The sequence below is a fragment of the Pogoniulus pusillus genome, chromosome 6 (genome assembly GCF_015220805.1).
Source record: "Pogoniulus pusillus isolate bPogPus1 chromosome 6, bPogPus1.pri, whole genome shotgun sequence".
NCBI classification, from domain to species: Eukaryota; Metazoa; Chordata; class Aves; order Piciformes; family Lybiidae; genus Pogoniulus; species Pogoniulus pusillus.
In genome coordinates, this window is record NC_087269.1 from 6,471,723 (window position 1) to 6,490,666 (window position 18,944).

An 18,944-nucleotide genomic window follows, 5' to 3' on the forward strand; every position below is an offset into this window, starting at 1 on the left:
AGCTATTTCTTGCTTCCAGACTATTTACACATCTGGGTAAGTAACATTTGATCATAGAGGGGGGGTGTTTACATAGTTGGGGACATAACTTCACTGTGGTTTGCATTCTGTCTGCTGGCTCATTGGCGATTGAAATTCTTTGATCTCCTGCCCCTCAGCATAGCCTCTGACCATGTTTTTGACTTAACCTACTGCCTAATTTCTCTGTCTCCTAATATTGAGTTGTCCTTGCTCTACCTTCAGACTCATTAAGTTTATGAACCCATTCTAACCCCATAATTCTGCAGTGTCAAGGTTTAAAAGACTTCTTCTTTTGAGTCTTTGTGGTCAGACCTTTCTCACTCTGGCTGGTGAACTCTTTCTGAGAGTTCAGTGGTTTTTTTTTTTTGCCAAGCATTCTCTGGGCCAAAGCCTGGTTCAAGCATTTACCTGTTAGATTTGTTTTCAAATGGAGCTTGGGATCTCCTTTGCAGTAATCTATTTCATTAGGCTGCTAGTGGGAAGTCGCTTGTACAAATTATGACTGGAAGCTGTGATTTGGTGATAACAACAAAAATCAGGCTGCTCAGCTGTGTCTAAGGCAGCTGAGGAGAGGCACTGTGGTGTCTGTGTGTAAGCCTGAGATAAAACTGCAATTCATCAAGTCGTAGGACTTGACATTTGTCAAACCTCATGTGTTAGTTTGAGGCTAGCTGGAATATTTTGGTGAGAAGAGCTAGACTATAGGCTGTGAAAAGGAAACAGTGGTGATGTTTACTTCACTCATAGGCTTGCTGAGATGCATGAAAACAAGAACACAAAGCATAGGTAATACAGTGGGTCTCTGTCACAGCTGGTGCTTTCTAACCTCCCTTGCTGAACCTTCAAACTCACCTTGCATGCAAGGCAAGCTCTGGGATAAGGTAGAGGGATGGAAAGGAGGTGGAAGGACAGTTGGGAGTCCCTCCTGGGGACTCTGGTTTCTGGGAGGGGTATTGTGTTTCTGTATTACTTTTTTAACTTATCTATATATAGCTGTAAATATTGCAAATATCTACTTGTATATTATGCTAAGCTGTAAATCTAAACATTCATTCCTCAATTTCCAGACAGCTGTGTCTAGTCTGGATGATTTCATAAGAGTGGGGGACAGGTAACACCCAACCCACCATGCCTCACCAGGTAGATTTGGTAATCTAAAGCATTTTCCTGTCTCTTTCAAAAAATTAAATGGTTTTTTTTTTCACCTGTTCATAACAAAAAGCAGAAAGCCCAACAGGCAAGCATGGCTGATTTTCCCCCATGCTTGCTTCTTCTCTAGAATAACAACTCTTTTCTTGGGCCATCTTTGTTTCTCCCATGAACTGCCCCAAGTATTTCTGTGATTCTGATTCACCTTTCTTTAGTCATAAAACTGATAGAGTTAATTTCTCTGGCCTCAGAAGTTCTGTTTGATATACAAGAGGTATAATCTGTCCTTAAAAAAAAATCTTATTATGTCATCTGTGAAATAGAATCATAGAATCAGTCAGGGTTGGAAGGGACCACAAGGATCATCTAGTTCCAATCCCCTGCCATGGGCAGGGACACCTCACACCAGATCATAGAATCATAGAATCAATAAGGATTGGAAGGGACAATGGGGATCATCTAGTTCCAACACCCCTGCCATGGGCAGGGACACCCCACCCTGATCAGGCTGGCCAGAGCCCCATCCAGCCTGGCCTTAAACATCTCCAGAGACAGGGCTTCAACCACTTCCCTCCGCAACCAATTCCAGAGTCTCACCACTCTTATGGTGAAGAACTTCCTCCTCATGTCCAGTCTGAGCCTATCCATCTCCAGCTTTGCTCCATTCCCCTTAGTCCTGTCACTCCCTGATATCCTGAAAAGTCTCTCCCAAGCCTTTTTGTAGGCCCCTTCAGATACTGGAAGGCCACAATGAGGTCACCTCGGAGTCCCCTCTTCTCCAGACTGAACAGCCCCAACTCCTTCAGTCTGTCCTCACAGGAGAGGTGCTCCAGCCCTCTGATCAACCCAGTGGCCCTTCTCTGGACACACTCCAGCTCTTCCATCCTGGTTGATTCTATGACTCTATGTCCACATCCTTCTTATAATAGGGGCTCCAGAACTGGATGCAGTACTCCAGGTGGGGTCTCACCAGAGCACCTCCCTTGACCTGCTGGCCACACTTCACCTGATGCAGAATCAGGCTGTCTAGAGCCTCATCCAGCCTGGCCTTAAACACCTTCAGGGATGAGGCTTCCACCACCTCCCTGGCCAACGCTCATGGTGAAGAACTTCTTCCTAACATCCAGTCTCAGTCTTCCCATTTTCAGCTTTGTTCCATTCTCCTCGGTCCTATCCCTACCTGGCATCCTAAGAAGTCCCTCTTTAGCTTTCTTGTAGGTCCCCTTTAGATACTGAAAGGTCACAATAAGGTCACCTGGGAGCCTTCTCCTCTCCAAAGTGAACATCCCCAACTCTCAAATAATTTGTTTATTTGTGATTAGTTTGTGTACATTTTCATGGCAATTTGGCAGTATTCTGTTCTGCAACAGCTATAAAACAAAAACCACTTGTTCTTTTGCACTCATATTACAGAAAATCCACAGACTGTTGCTTAATTTTTACTTTTCTAAACAGAGCTATTCTGTTTGTCCCAACTTGCATTATTCATAAGAGCAGGGTGACAAATGTAATTTTACACTTGAAGAAATTAGTATGTTTTATATTCACCCTGCAAAAGCTGCTTTGGCCTGGCATTATATTTAGGTTTTTTTTCAGAGCTGTTGAGGGATTTGTTTTGCCCAATAGGATTTGTATTGATTTCTTCTTCATTTTTTCTTTTTTTTTGGGGTGAGCTTTATTCTTGTTTTGTTGTTATATTGATTCTGAGAGTTTTAGCCATTTGAGTTACTACAGGGTTTGCTATATTTATGCTGTAATTCTACTACAGTAGAATTACTTGGGTCTTCACAGCTATTAAAAACAAAACACTCCAACAAATATACCCAGAACTACTCCCAAAAAAAGCCATGAAGTTGCAGCTGGCTTCCTGCAATCTGAAGTATCTCTGAAAATGTTTTACTGTATTTCTCCTCTGAAGATCACCTTTTATGATCAGGTTACCCTCCTGGTGAATGCGGGGAAGGCTGTGGATGTCATTGCTGTCTGCAACTACCTGAAAGGAAATTGAAGCCAGGTGGGGGTTGGTCTCTTCTCACAGGCAACCAGCAACAAAACAAAGGGACACAGTCTCAAGTTGTGCCAGGGGAGGTATAGGCTGGATGTTAGGAGGAAGTTCTTCACAGGGAGAGTGATTGACATTGGAATGGGCTGCCCAGGGAGGTGGTGGAGTTGCTGTCCCTGAAAGTGTTGAAGAAAAGACTGGATGAGGCACTTAGTATCATAGCCTAGTTGATTGGATAGGGCTGGGTGCTAGGTTGGACTGGATTATTTTGGAGGTCTCTTCCATCCTGGTTGATTCTATGATTCTAAGATGTTGGGGTTTTTGGTTTTGAGTGTTTGTGGTTTTTTTTTCTTTCAGGCGAGTTAGGGGCATCCATTTATATTCATTGATAATTTTGGGATGTTATTGCTCATTCCACTTGAAATGTATGTGTAGAGTGCTGGTATATGTTCATGAGTTCTGTTTCATATCATATCTGAGTATTTAATCTATATGGAAAGAACAAATATATAAATCACAGACTCATAAAGTGCTTTCGGTTGGAAGAGACTTCCGAAGGTCATCTAGTCCAACCTCCTTGCAGTCTGCAGGGACATTCTCCACTAGATTAGGTTGTTAAAAGCCTTGTTGAGTCTCACCTTGATTATCTCCAGGGATGAGGCATCAACTACCTCCCTGGACAACCTGTTCCAGTGTCCCACCACCCTCATGGTGCGGAACTTCTTCCTAACATTCAATATAAATCTACACTTCTATAATTTAAAACCATTGTCCCTTGTCCTGTCACTACAGGCCTTTGTAAACAGCCTCTGCTCATCCCTCCTGAAGGCATTGTTCAGGTTCTAGAAGGTTCCTATTAGGTCTCCATGGAGCCTTCTCTTCTCCAGGCTGAACAACCCCAGCTCCCTCAACATGTCCTCATAGGAGACATGAGATCATTGCAAAAGACATGCAAAGATCTTGTAAATTAACTCCACCAGAAGAGGATAAATCTGAAGTTTAAAAATAAGCTTTTCCTGGTTGATTAATCAACACACTTCACATAAGCCAACTGCCTTAAATGAATAAAATGATCAGGATAAACTCAGTCACCCTAGCGAGTCCTAAATTCATATCTGTTGCCAGCAAGTGAACCCAGGAATAGCTGTCTGTAGACACTTTGATATGCAGCTGCCTCATTTTGCCATATGCCCTGTATTTGATCAAAACCCACAAACAGTAATTGACTAACTTTAAAAGAGTCAGATGGTCCCACAGAAGCCAGAGGAATAAGTGGCTTAAAATTAAGCCCACCCTATGAGGATCTCTGTTAAGGAAGAGAAATAAAATAGCTTCTAAGGATGTTAGCTCCAACAGTACTAGTTATTAAGAATGATAATTTCAGCATTTTGGAACTCTGCCAGTTAACCCCATGGATCAGCATACACTTTGATACCAGAGCTGCAGATCAAAACTTGACAGACTTCAAACTGTAGCTGTGTCCCAAGAGGAAAAAACCTTTCTCGGTCACAGGCAGAATTTGATCAGCTTCCAAAAGACATTTATTCTTTCCTTCTTAATACAATGTGTTGCAGTTTTATAACACCCTGTGTAGCTTGGACAGCTCTGGGTGTTCAAAAACTAGTGAAGAACAATTATCCATCTCACTCCCCAGGTGGGAAGCAGATTGCAAGTTATTTGCACACGGAGTTGGACGTGGTGAGACAACGACCGTAGAGTGGACTGCAGCTGTGCAGAGTGGATGCTTTCTCATGGTTCCTGCTGTAAGTACCTGTATCATAAAGTCAGTTCCTACTGTGGGGTTGGGAACTGCTGTAGCAGATGTGTGGCCTGCTTGCTTGAATGAATAGAGTTGCTCATGCAATTGAAATTCTTCGTCAGCTCTCTGGAAATGTGAACTTTTCCTTCATAGAAATGTGGATTTTTCCTTTAGAATACAGTTGGATCTTTGCTGTCAAGTGCTGAAGGTAGCACTGAGTATTTTGTGGGTTGTGGGAGGGCAGAAAAGTAGACTTCTCATGTAATCAGAAGGCAAGAGGTAATAGAGTGCTTTACCATCAACGAAGGCATCTACTGCTCAGTAGGTTAGTAAACTGGTCTGGACTATCATGCAATATGGATAGAGTTAAGCTGTTTCAGAGAGCTCTTCATAAAGTAGCACCATCAAAGGTAGAAACCAAATAGCCACAGTTCCTGCTGTGCATTACTTGCTGGTAATAGCAGCCTTCCTCTCAAATGAGGCCACATCTCAACTTTAAACAGGAGAGCATTCATTCACAAAAATAGTACATAGAGAATGGAGCTCTGTATGGGCAGTAAGAGGAAACACAGGATCGATAGCTGTTGAATATGAAGCTAAAACACAAAAACTCCACCACTTTTAAGTGAAGAAGCTTTTATTTTAATGAAAAGTCAAACCAGATACAACTGTGGTTTAATTAAAAACCTCAAACCAAGCCAAAAGACCAAAACATACATATAAAAAACCAGGGCCAAATTTGATGGCACCTGAGTGAAACAGTTTTAAAATGCTCAAAGGCTCTCTTCTGTGACACTCCATGTCATATGCCACGCATTACTCACTTGCCTGCAGACTTTTTTTGTGATAGCTTCTGAAAAAGAAAAAGAATTGAACTGCAGAAAATAAAATTTAATGACTCCAGGTTGTACTTCACAGAGAAATTTTTCAACATGGAGCTTTTTTTTTGGTTGTTGTTTGTTTCTGATGTTCGACAAGCATGATAAACTTAACAGATAAAGTACAAGCAACTTACATTCCTCCAACAGAAACTTGGAACTGATCATAAAAGTGAGTTACATGAGTGTCCCATGACTGTTATTCTGCTATCCATGCTAGTGGCAGCTGAAATTCATATAGCTCAATCAGGGGCCTCTGAAATGAACCTTTAAACCCCTTTTCACTTCCAAAAATTGGACTTCAAGGCATTTTTTTTTCCTCTTTGTATTGTCACACAGACCAACAATCAAGAAATGTGAAGTTAGAGATAAGTTAGAGAGAAAAAAATCCACTTTAACAAGGTTTTTTAAAGGAATTTGTGAGGGAACAAAACAAAATATTGCACAAAAGCCTGCTGTTATCATCCTATTTCTCAGTATTTCCATCTTCCATCTAACTGACAGCTGCAGATAAAGATTAATTTTAGCTCTTAAATGCATAATCTTTTGCAGCTTTCAAGAAACTGATGATTAGTACTAGTCCCTCAAATAGGTCTTTCTTGTGTTAAAGCTGTGTCTTTAAATTCTTTTCTGTGCTGCTTCTTTTTTTTTTGCTGTGAGAAAAGATATCCTTGGACGTTGAGAAATAATAGACCAAAACAAATGTGAACTGAAGTGCACCTGCAATGCAAGGATGTTGGGTTGTGTAAATAGCATAAAAAAACCTCCTTATTCAAGCCCACTGCTAATAATCATCTGAAATTACACCCTAAAACTGTCAAACACTTAAAATATGTAAAGAAAATGGCTTACCATTTGCAGGATTTCAATTTCAGTCCGAAGAGTCTCACAGATACTTTCCCAATCATCATCTTTGCAATTTTCCAGTTCTTTCTTAAGCCTGTGCCCAAAAGCAAATGCATTTTTGGATCAGAGAACTGTTGCTTGGGTAAATATATATTTTTTTCCAAGTTCAGTCCCAGCTGTCAATTTGACTTATGTGAGAAAACCCTCATTGATTTATCTGCATGACCAGGGTTTAAGTTTGCTAGCTGTGTAATTGGCAGTCCAGCAGTACGGTTGGATTTCGCTCAGCATTGGCAGCTATGATGGCACTTGGTGGGGGGACTTCAGAAAGTGCCATTTTGGGTTTTTACAGAGTGTATCTTGACTTTGCTAGACAAATTTCTGGACAGTATAGTTTTCATAAACTGTGGAAGATTTATGGCCTCATTAGTCATCATTTTCCTTATTTAAAGGTGTGACTTTGAATGTTGATACTTAGGAAGTGCCATATGGTACTGTTCTTGCTTGTCCTGGGCATCTATTTGTAGCTGTTGAGGGAGACAGAATATTGGATTGAATGGATCCTTGCCTGATCCTGGGCAATCATTGCTCCACACACCTCCACAGACTCCTTTGCTGTTGCTGCTGTTTCCCAATAGTTTCAGCCAGGAATTCTACAGCTTTTCTACAATAAGGACTATTTTTAATGTAATGATGTTTGCATTCAAAAGAGCATTTAGCCCTGCTAGCAGGAGACACCTAAACTTTGCATGTCAGTGATTGTAGTGGTTTAAATCAATACCCAGTAGGCTGAGGGAAATCTATGCCAAAGCTTTTAGTAGTCTGATGAATACAAGGTGGTGAGGTAATATTGGGTCTTTCCATGGCTGTCATAAGAGAAGCATAATGAGAAAGCTGGAGTTGTTTACCTTTAATAAGGCAAAAAAAACCCTGTGAATATGCTGGGATGTTCTAGACAGCTTGAGGGGAAAAAAGGAGGAAAAGTATATATTCTTCTCATTAAATGCTTCAATGGGACCTTGTTTCTCCTGAAGTTGAAAGAGGAGGTAACAACAATTATTTTTTTATATACACTATCACAGGGAATAACCTATTTAACCACGCTGTATAAATGATGCACTTCTTTAGTTGTCCTGCTGCAGACAGAGTTTGTTTTCTGCACAAGAAAATGGCTTTATTAAAAGTAAAAGGCAGAGCTTCATATCAGAGGAGTAGCTTAGTCATGATTTGATACTGGATCTTACATTAATGTTGCTGTTCCTGAGGAAAATGTAAATGTCTTACCATCAACATGGCAACAATAAGGGCTATGTGTGTATGTATCACAAAGGATTAAATGCCTCATTCAGGATTATTTCTCCTGCATTCCTAACAGATACAGGTGTTCAAACAATAGAAAATTTTGAACTGCACTTCAAGAAATTTTATATTCACTGTACTGTAGCACATTTTCATCAAGGGAAGTTCATTTCAAGGTCTAAGATCAGCTCCTGATCTTGATTAAATCAACTTAACTTCATTGCCTTACCTCCTCATTTTTTTTTCCTCCCTGTGTTCTCTTCTAGTGCAATATTAGAACTCTAATTTGCTTAAGATAAACAAAACCCCTGCTTTGATTTACTTTGGGAAAAAAAACATAGCCTGTTAATCTCAGAGGAAATGCCCTCTCATTGTAAAATTGGTGCTTGGTCTGTTTGCTAGTTGTCAGTGAAGATTGATACCAGCCTATGTTAGGTGTACATTAAGGATAGAACAACCAGAAGATAAGCAGTAGGAGTTGCATATCTGTGTCTTGGGATTGTAAATTAATTACTATTGATGATGTGCTCTGAAATGGTAATATTTTGCATATTAATTCTAAAGAGGTTTTTTTAGATGTTTTACAATGCTTTAAAATGTGGTGGTAGCATAGCTCCTTGAATAGCATGAGGCAGTTCTGATAAAAGGCATTCATTCAAATGTGGTGGTTATTTTTTACACTAATCAATTGATTCTGCTTTCAGGTCTCCCTTCTTTCTTATTTAGAAGCTAGATAATTACAGCATGTGCCAGGAATGTTATACTCACAAAGCAAGGGCTGTCTGTTAGGTTACAGTCTACACAATTAATGCATTGGAGATGCCTGAGTTAGTGAATAAATGATGAAGTTTTACCAGAAGGAATGTGAGACAATGGAACTATATATATATAAAAAAAAGCTTAACCTGGAAGCAGGTTTGGCTTTTTTATTTTACATTTAAGATAAGCTATTCATATTCATCTTTCTGCTATCAGATTGAATGTGCAAACCAATTATTCATCAAACTGTGCTGTCTAGATGGAGGACAGGTTTCCTGTCACCTTTGGAAATGGAAAGAGATGTACTTTGCGCAAGAACAAGGATTAATTTGACAATTATATCCTCCTTATGACCGCGATAAAAAGCAAATCTCTTCAAAAAGAACCCTGACAAATCACATTAACATTTGGTTCTCGATTGCCTTTGGTTTTGTTTTAGTTCCAGTAATTCAGTCCTCTTGATGGCAACAAAATACATCTTTTTTAAAAAAGCCATTGCATGACATTAACAATCATAGAATGGTTTAGGTTGGAAGGGACCTCAAAGATCATTCATAGGTAGGGACACCTTCCACTAGAAAAATGATCACTCGAGGCCTCATCAAACATGGCTTTGAACAACTCCAGGCAAGGAGCAGCCACAACTGCCCTGGGCAACCTGTGCCAGTGTCTCACCACCCTCACTGGAAAAAACTTCTTCCTAGCAGCCAGTTTAAATCTCCCCTCTGCCAGTTTAAACCCATCACTCCTCATCCTGTCGTTACAAGAGCTTGTCAATAGTCCCTTCCCATCCTTTCTGTAGGCTCCCTTCAGATTCTGGAAGGCCACTCCAAGGTCTCCTCAAAGCCTTCTCTTCTCCAGACTGCAGAACCCCAACTCTCATAGCCTGTTCTCAGAAGAGCTTGTGCAGCCCTCTGAGCATCTTTGTGGCCCTCCGCTGGATTCACTCCAACTATTCAACAACCTTCTTGTATTGCAGGCTCCAGAACAATGTCCTGGTAAGTTACAGCACCACAAGAAAGGAGCTCTAATAAACAGCTGGAGTTGAAAAGCCACATTTGTGAAAGAAGGTTTGACTATTCCTTTGTAAACACTCAAATAGTGACAGCAAAACCTAGCTTTAAATCAAGTAGGTGGAAAAAACACATCAGCAATTTTTTGGACCCTAGCCTGCCCTAGACCGAGCTCTGCTATCAATGGTCCATTTCCCATTACTCTTGAATGCCAAAAGTGACAAAGAGATGAAAAAGGAGGAGATCGCTGAAGACAATTGATTTTGCAGCTTCAAAATGAGCACAGCTATTAAGTGTCATTGGCATTTGTGGTTGATATGCACTCTTCTTGAAATTCAGCTGTATATGCAGGAGGCAAATAGGAAAAATAATTGTGAAATCAATGCCTGCTGGTATTTTGAAGTGAACTATGATGCAAATAGTGTTATTGTCAAACAAGTGTCTCTGAAAATCATCAAATTACTGGATCAAGACTTAAGTAGCCAAAACTTGCATTCCAAGAATAGTATTATGTAAAGAAGTATTACAGAAGAAATAGTTTATATAGAAGGCAGGGGGAATATGTGGGGTTAGAAGACTTTTTTTTTTTTCCTAAGTGGGGATTGTTGGAATTGCAGAAGGAAAAAACGGTCTTGTGGATTCATTTTGCTTAGATAAGTCTCTCTGACCATTTTTTTTTTAAACCATAAATACAGGGGAAAATATTAGAGTGCACTATAAAATGGAATTACTTGATGCTAGTAACAGAGCTTAGAATTTATGGCACAAATTTACTCTGCTTTTGTGAGACCCCACCTGGGAGTACTGCGTACAGTTCTGGAGCCCCCAATATAAGAAGGATATGGAACTGATGGAGCCAGTGCAGAGGTGGCAACAAAGACGCTCAGAGGGTTGCATAAGCTCTTCTATGAGCATAAGTTATGAGAGGTTCTGCAGCCTGGAGAAGAGAAGGCTTCGAGGTAGATCTTGGAGTGGCTTTCTGGTATCTGAAGGGAGCCTACATGAAGGATGGGAAGGGACTATTGACAAGCTCTTGTAATGACAGGATGAGGAGTGATGGGTTTAAACTGGCAGAGGGGAGATTTAAACTGGCTGTTAGGAAGAAGTTTTTTCCAGTGAGGGTGGTGAGACACTGGCACAGGTTGCCCAGGGAGGTTGTGGCTGCTCCCTCCCTGGAGTTGTTCAAGGCCAGGTTTGATGAGGCCTTGAGCAAACTGTTCTAGTGGAAGGTGTCCCCGCCTAAGACAGAGGGCTGGAACCGGATGAGCTTTGAGGTCCCTTCCAACCTAAACCATTCTATGAAATGAAGTTCCCTGAGAAGATTATCTATAAACTTGAGGGTATGCTGGTTTTCCTGAATTTTATCATGCAAGACAGGACAAATGTTTATCAGAGTCTCAAGACTTTGTCTGGTCTAAAGAAAAGTATAGAAGACTTTGATTTATTGTCTAAAGCCCAAGCAGAGCTAATGTGTGAGGTGATTGAGTCTCAGTTGAGTACTAGGGCTAAATTAGTCTCTATGTTTCTGTAATGAGAGCAAGATTTTGGTAGGTGTTTACAATTTGCTGACAGCACTAAACAGAAAATGCTATTGATACATGTGAGGAAGTCAATACATTTCAGACTATTATCAATTGATTGAGGGAGAAAATGAGTCCTAAATGGAATTCAGTATCTCAAAACATAAATGCAAGCACTTGAGAGTCGGACAATAAAGTGCTTGACAGAGCAGAAATAGCAGAAAAATTAAGAAAGTGATTAAGAAAGTAATGATAAATGCTAGGAAGAAGATGAGATGTGAAAGCCAACAGGTACTAAGCTATTTAACAATGAGAAATGAATGTAAATTTATATAAATAGAAATAGCTTATATAAAATAAGAACATTTCAGGTTTTACTTTTCTGGGTCAGATGATGATTGTAAAATACATAACTATCATTGATTAAAGCTTGCATTTTCTGAATGCCATCAAGCATCTATTCATAGAAGCAGTTCTAAGTCCTGAAAAAGGTGGAGTTTGATTTGTAAATTTTAAAAACCACCACAAAAAGTCTTTAAGAAATATATTATTATAGAGGAATAATTATTAGAAGTTAGTGGGAGCTTTGCTTTTGGGAAGCCAAATTACGTTGACTGCTATCCATAGGAACTTTAAAAACAAGTTAAATGGGGAAGAAAATATGCAAGCATCAGAGACATCAAAACTGAGCTGTGTTTCTAGGGGTCAATGATATTCCTGTTGAAAGCAAGGGGAAATAAATAAGGCTCAAATGTCTTGATTTTTCTGTTGTGCAGGGATGTATTAATGTGGCTAGGTTATCGCTGAAATTAGTGTCTCTGACTGTGCTGCTTTTCCTCACATGAAGAGTGAAATTTTCTTAGAGATAGAAAAGAATTAGACATGTCCTTATTTCCTTCTGCATTATGGCTTCTCCATTCTCTCATCATCTTCTGGATTGAATACATTTCTTAAAAATCAGGTGAGAGATATATGCAGAATACTCTTACACCCTCCTGCTTTTTCTAAGAAATACCTATTTCTTTTTTCCATCACTGTATTTAATTCTCTTTACTTTTGATGTTTATAGTTGTCACTTAGAATCATAGAATCAGTCAGGGTTGGAAGAGACCACGAGGATCATCTAGTTCCAACCCACTGCCATGGGCAGGGACACCTCACACCAGATCATAGAATCATAAAATCAATAAGGGTTGGAAGGGACCACAAGGATCATCTAGTTCCAACCCTCCTGCCATGGGCAGGGACACCCCACCCTAGATCAGGCTGGCCAGAGCCCCATCCAGCCTGGCCTTAAACATCTCCAGAGACAGGGCTTCAACCACTTCCCTCCACAACCAATTCCAGAGTCTCACCACTCTTATGGTGAAGAACTTCCTCCTCGTGTCCAGTCTGAGCCTATCCATCTCCAGCTTCGCTCCATTCCCCCTAGTCTCGTCACTCCCTGATACCTTGAAAAGTCCTTCCCCAGCTTTTTTGTAGGCCCCCTTCAGATACTGGAAGGCCACAAGAAGGTCACCTCAGAGCCTCCTCTTCTCCAGACTGAACAGCCCCAACTTTTTCAGTCTGTCCTCATAGGAGAGGTGCTCCAGCCCTCTGAGCATCCTTGTGGCATGGTACGCTCAGGCCTCTCTTCTCCTTTGCTTCCAGGTATGTAATATTGATGTCCTTAGTTATTCACACAAGTACATAAAGTTACACTGTAAGTCATTATATTCCTCCTCTTTTTTCAGTCTACCAGGTCTTTCAGTTTTATATTATCTATTGTCTTAAAACACTTTCTGTTCCTAAGTCACTGTTTAAAACATTAAACAAGACCAGATGTGGCTGTAATTACTTTCCACCAGCCCCCAAATTTCATTTTTCACACCTATTTCCATTGTTACTATTAGGCATTTCCTTACTCAAAATATTTAACAAGTCTTTCTCAGGTTAACGAGCAGTTTTCCATGTGGGATAACATCAAATACTTCACTAATATCTAGATGGATGGCATTTGCATTTTCTTTGTATAACCAATCAGTCCTCTCATCAAAGAAAGATATCATTACTTGAATATTATCTACTTTTTGTAAAGCTACACTGCAATTTATAATGGAAACCCATTTTAACATAATTCAAACTATAATAATTCCACTGGGCACTGCTATTAAAAAGAAAAGCTTAAAAAAAAAAAAATCAATGAGGAGATTGTAATTAAAAAGCTCATTTTGAACCACACATATTACTCTAGAGATTGTTCTTTCCTGAACATAAAATTTAACAGAAAATTAAATTCAATTTTTTTTTTTCTTCTAAATCATCAGAACCATTCATGGCCTCAGGCAGTCTGCTGTGGGCATGAAGCATTTGTCCAGCTCTAATAAGCATATTTCCTGTATGATTTGTATGAATGAAAGCATCACTTTTTGCTTCCTAATGTTAGTATTGAAGTTTCTGTCTCTGTGTATCATAAAGTATAAGAAGCAATACTCTATTTTTAGGGATTAGGCAAGCATGCAAAGCCTTGAACTGTTTTCAAAGCATGCCTACTTTATGCATTTCCTCTCTACCACAGATTTTCTGAAGTAGAATGGAAACTCAGGTTTCAAAGAAATTATTTTGTCCTCAGTCTACCTTTAGACCAGGATGAAAAATACCCATTTCAGATGAAGAACTCCCTGTTCTTCTTTTAAATAAAGTCTTAATAAAATTAGTTCCAGGTTGCTTTACTTAAGGCAATACATAAATTTAAAATTAAAATTTGAAAAGGAGATAAATAATTAATATGGTAAGTAGCTAGGGTGAATAGAAGAGTGCAATCACATCCCTAGGAATCCAGTGGCATCAGCTAGTCTCTGCTTCGCTCCTGCATTGTTCCAGTTAAGTGATGCTACTTGCTACCTGCCAGGGAAACGGGACTCGAGAGAGCTGATGCCAAAGTTCTTTCCTGCTCTTTTGTATTTGGGGTTGGCACTGGAAGAACAGCTGACTAATATAAGGCTTTTGATTTTCACTGCAGATCTTTTCTGAAGCAAAGCAAACCAAACCAGCCCTTTGTTTTAAATAGTTTTTTGAAGTTATGCTCCTATGTCATCATACTCACAATTTGCAGGGTGCAAGGAAGGGGGTGCAGTGCCTTAATCCATAATTAATATTGTCCTTAAAATTTCCAATTTTGGTTAGCTATTTCCTGTGTCTGATGTGTATTAGAATGAGTGAAGGAGGTTCTTCTCCCCCTCTACTCTGCCCTGGTGAGACCTCATTTTGAGTACTGCATTCAGTTTTGGGCCCCTCAGTTTAAAAGGGACAGGGATTTGCTGGAGAAGGTCCAGCAGAGGGCTTGAGGACATAATTAGGGGGCTGGAATACTGCCTGATGAGGAGAGGCTGAGGGACCTAGGGTTCTTTTATCTGGAGAAGAGAAGATTGAGAGGGGATTTAATAAATGTTTATAACTATCTGAGGGCTGGGGGTCAGGAGTGAGGGAACAGGATCTGCTCACTTGCTCCCTGGAATAGGACAAAAAGCAATGGATATAAGCTGCAGCACAGGAGGTTCCACCTCAATACAAGGGAGAACTTCTTTAATGTAACAGTCACAGAGCACTGGAACAGGCTGCCCAGAGAGGTTGTAGAGTCTCCTTCTCTGGAGACTTTCAAGGCCTGTCTGGATGTGTTCCTGTGTGACCTGGGCTAGATTGTATGGTCCTGCTCTGGCAGGGTGTTTGGATTCAATGATCTCTTGGGGCGCCTTCCAACCTCTGACATCCTGTGATGCTGTGAGCCTGTCACTGCAGCAAGAACGCTCTTGGAATTACCAGTGTGTGCTTCTCACAACCTTCTGTAAATCTTTGATGGATTTGGGAGAAATGTTATGAAACTGTAGACATGGTAAGGAGGATTTTTCTGAGATCAGAGATTAAATGCTGCAACTTGAATTATCTGGCTACATTCTTCACTAGAAACATATTTTACTTTGAGAGATATACTTAATTGTAATGAAGATTCTTGCCTTGCCAGCTACTTTTGATATTAATTTTTTTAAGCTGGGACTAGGTATGTGATACAATAACAGGCTCACAGGTTATTGATGCTGACTGTCTCTCATATTAGTCCTAAGGAAGCTCTAAAATCTTTGTTATTTATGCTATGTAAAGAGTGGTGTGGTTTCTTGCTCTGTTAAAAAAAAATCAAATAATGTAAAAAAAAATCAATTTTTTTTTTTCTCATTGGAGAAAAAAAAAATCATATTTTAGGTCCCTGTGACTTGTAGCAAATTTTTTATTTATTTTTTATTCATACTAGATATGATTTTAAGTTTAAAATAAAATCGTGGTCTTGCAATGGGTTCTTTATGGGCAAAAATGCTCATCTTGTTAGGCAAAATAAAAAGAGGATTGTTTCTCACAGAAGGCTCAATCACACTGATTTTAAGATGTCCAAAGCTAACCCCTGTAGGGTATTCACTAGTGTATTCAACAGTGCATTAATTGGCACTCTGGCCATAAAAGGTCCTTTGCAAGTGCTGTATCTCCACTGCCAGGAAAGGCTTTCTGGTTTGTCTCAGGCGCCTGGTACTTCAGTTTTTTCTCAGTGACATTGCACGAATTCTTCTTTGCTCTTAGATTCTTTCCAGAGGGCACTCACAGGAGTGATCAGGATACTTCACTCACAGATCCTCTCCAGAGAGGTTATGGGCATGGACTGCATCAGCACGTCCTCTGCTGCAGCAGCTGTGGCATATTGCTCAACACACATGGTAAGTATTGTCATTCTGAACCAGCATTCTGCTGTGTTGAATACAACGCCTTAAAATATGTCATGGACAATATGTATACATATACAATATCATATTTTAATGACACAGTGGCACCACAAAGGGGCCAGAGCTGATATGACCTCATCCTCCTCAGTGTGGAGATGACTGTTTTCTTCCACATGCTACTGCCTCTTAGCAATGTAGGCACAAGCCAGGGCATACGTATTGATCTATGGGCTGTGCAGTCTATACTAATTGGTTCATGAGATAATTCAGACCAGAAAAGACACCAAGATGTCATCTAACCCAAAGTCCTTCTCAAAGCAAGGTCACTTACAAGGTGAGACCAAGTTACTGAGGACTTTTATCCAGTCAAACCTGAGAAATTTAAGGATGAAAACCATGGGCAACTTTTTTGTTTGCTTATACTATCCTCATGATAAAGAAGTTTTCCCTTGAATTCACCCTGAACCTCTCTTGTTTCAACTTCTACTTTTTCACTCTCTGTTCTCCCACTGTACAGCATTGTGTAGATCCTGGCTCCATCTTCTTGAAGACCTCCTGGTAGGCACTACAGGGTGATCAGGTACCTTCAGAGGGACTACTTATATACTGCACCATTTGTAACACAGCATATAGTACTTAAAATTTCCTTCCATTCTCTTAAAACAGTAGTCCAACACAAGAGGTGAAGAAGGGGGAAGGAGAAGGAAGAGGGGAGGGGAGTTGATGGAATTCTTTGAGTCTGTTTAGAATTATCCTAAATCTCAGCACAGCATTGTGACATACAGAAGTGGACAAATGAACAAATGGGTTTTCCCTGCTTGACTCCACTGAAGAAGAGACATGGAAGTATAACAACGTAGCAATGTTGCTTCTGGCACATGAGTTAACTTATTCAGAACTATCTCTATGAAGAATTGAGCATTTCTGATGCGATTTAGGCAAATCTGTGCTAAATTTTGTCCAGTATCTGAAATTAAATGCTATTTCAGTGGAAAGAGAATCTTGTCAGTATACTGTTGCAATTCAAGGAGCACTTTCTTTTTGTGATGGTGAAAATAGCAGTAAGAGCACTTTATATTTTGCACTACATGCAAACAATGCAAGCCTATGTTGACTATAAAACAAGGTATGTTATAAAATAAAAACATCTCATCATGCTTGCTTTGGTCATAAATGACAGGTTGTAGTTAACAGAATTTAGTGTTTTATCCAGTGTTGTGCTTTCCACGCTGATGAAATTCAAGTATCATTTCACAGGGCTGTGACTTAGTTTCACTCTGTGGACAGGCAGCCAGAAATGGATTTGAATGATTTGCCTAGGATCTCACAGCCATCAGTGGCAGAAATGGGGATTAGCAACATAATGTTTGCTGCTCGTGTACCTTATACGCAGGAAACCTGTTACAGAAAACTAATTACACCAATTTGAATATTAAGTGGCATGATGGCAGTAAACCACTCTAAGGGAAGCATGTTATTTAGAAGGAAGCTGACAACCTCATGTATCATAAAGCATAATATATCATGATGGAATGAATAATGTAAAAGAGTGGATTAACATATGCTGTTTTACAGAATTGCTACTGTTGTTATTATTATTTACACTCTTGTGTAATGTCTTCTATGTATAGGTTGAATGCAAAGTTTTTGCTACTGCATGCAGAATCGTGAGCTCATTCATTTTTATGCTGAGGGAATTTTGGCCATGTCTCAGCCACATGGAAGAGGTTGAAAAGAGTTAGTAATAGGGCTGGTATATCATTTTCCTTCAAAAAATGACATGCAGCAGAACAATGTTTCAGAGAAATTCATGGGCTTCTCTGCAAACATTTTTTTCTCTTGAAAGTTTTCAGAAAAAAAAAAGCCATATATGCTTATTTATTTATTTATGTCCAAAACTCTATAGGGAAAGAAAAAGCAATGGTAACAAAAGCTGTGTGTTCCCTAACAGTTTCTTTTTTTGACCCAGCTTTTCTAGCAGTTCTTTTTTTATTACCTCTTAAACATTCTTTGAATCATAGAATGGTTTAGGTTGGAAGGGACCTCAAAGATCACCTAGTTCCAACCCCCAGCCACAGGCAGGGATGCCTCCCACCAGAACAGGTCACTCAAGGCCTCATCCAATCTGGCCTTGAACACCTCCAGGGGGGCAGCATCCACAGCCTCCCGTATCTACAGGCTCTGTCATCTGCAACATCATAAAACAGGGAAAAGATGGTTAATGTATCTGGATGCATTCCTGTGCGACCTGAGCTAGATTCTATGGTCTTGCTCTCACATGGGTGTTTGACTTGGTGTGGCCAGCAGGTGGAGGGAAGTGTTCCTCCCCCTCTTCTCCATACTGGTGAGACCCCGCTTGGAGTACTGCGTCCAGTTCTGGAGCCCCTGTTACAAGATATGGATGTGCTGGAAGGTGTCCAGAGAAGGGCCGCAAGGATGATCAGAAGGCTGGAGCTGACCTGCTATGAGGAGAGACTGAGGGATTTGGGGCTGTTCAGACTGGAGAGGAAAAGGCTCCAAGGTGACCTTATTGTGGCCTTTCAGTATCTGAAGGGGGCGACAAGAAAGCTGGGGAGGGACTTTTTAGGATGTCAGGTAGTGATAGGAATAGGGGGAAAGGAACAAAGCTAGAAATGGGTAGATTCAGACTGGATGTTAGGAAGAAATTCTTCAGCTTGAGGTTGATGAGACCCTGGCATGGGTTGTCCAGGGAGGTGATGAGAGTCCCGTCCCTGGATGTGTTTCAAGCCAGGTTGGATGAGACAGCCTGTAGTGTGAGGTGTGCTTGCCCAAGGCAGGGAGGTTGGAACTAGATGATCCTTGTGGTCCCTTCCAACCCTATGATTCTATGACTTCGTGATCTCTCGAGGTCTTTCCAATCCCTAACATCCTATGATCCTGTGAATTCTGTGATGCAGGGCTTTCTGAATTGGAAGGGCTATTTTTGTTGAAA

At 40.3% G+C, this 18,944-nt stretch overlaps 1 protein-coding gene and 1 long non-coding RNA gene across 2 annotated transcripts in view; one reads left to right on the forward strand and one right to left on the reverse strand.

Moving 5' to 3' along the window:
• LOC135175900 (uncharacterized) lies at window positions 1–16,679 on the forward strand. Its single transcript, XR_010302490.1, has 4 exons — window positions 1–36; window positions 4,827–4,935; window positions 15,852–15,985; window positions 16,509–16,679. It is a non-coding gene; the product is annotated as an uncharacterized LOC135175900 (long non-coding RNA).
• Window positions 5,752–18,944, reverse strand: part of CCDC172 (coiled-coil domain containing 172) — a 23,441-nt gene continuing 10,248 nt past the window's right edge. Inside the window, exons 7-8 of the mRNA XM_064144306.1 lie at window positions 6,662–6,749; window positions 5,752–5,784 (exon numbers count right to left, since the gene is read on the reverse strand). Coding sequence (XP_064000376.1) covers window positions 5,752–5,784; window positions 6,662–6,749 — 121 coding nt within the window. The remainder of the gene's footprint in view (window positions 5,785–6,661; window positions 6,750–18,944) is intronic.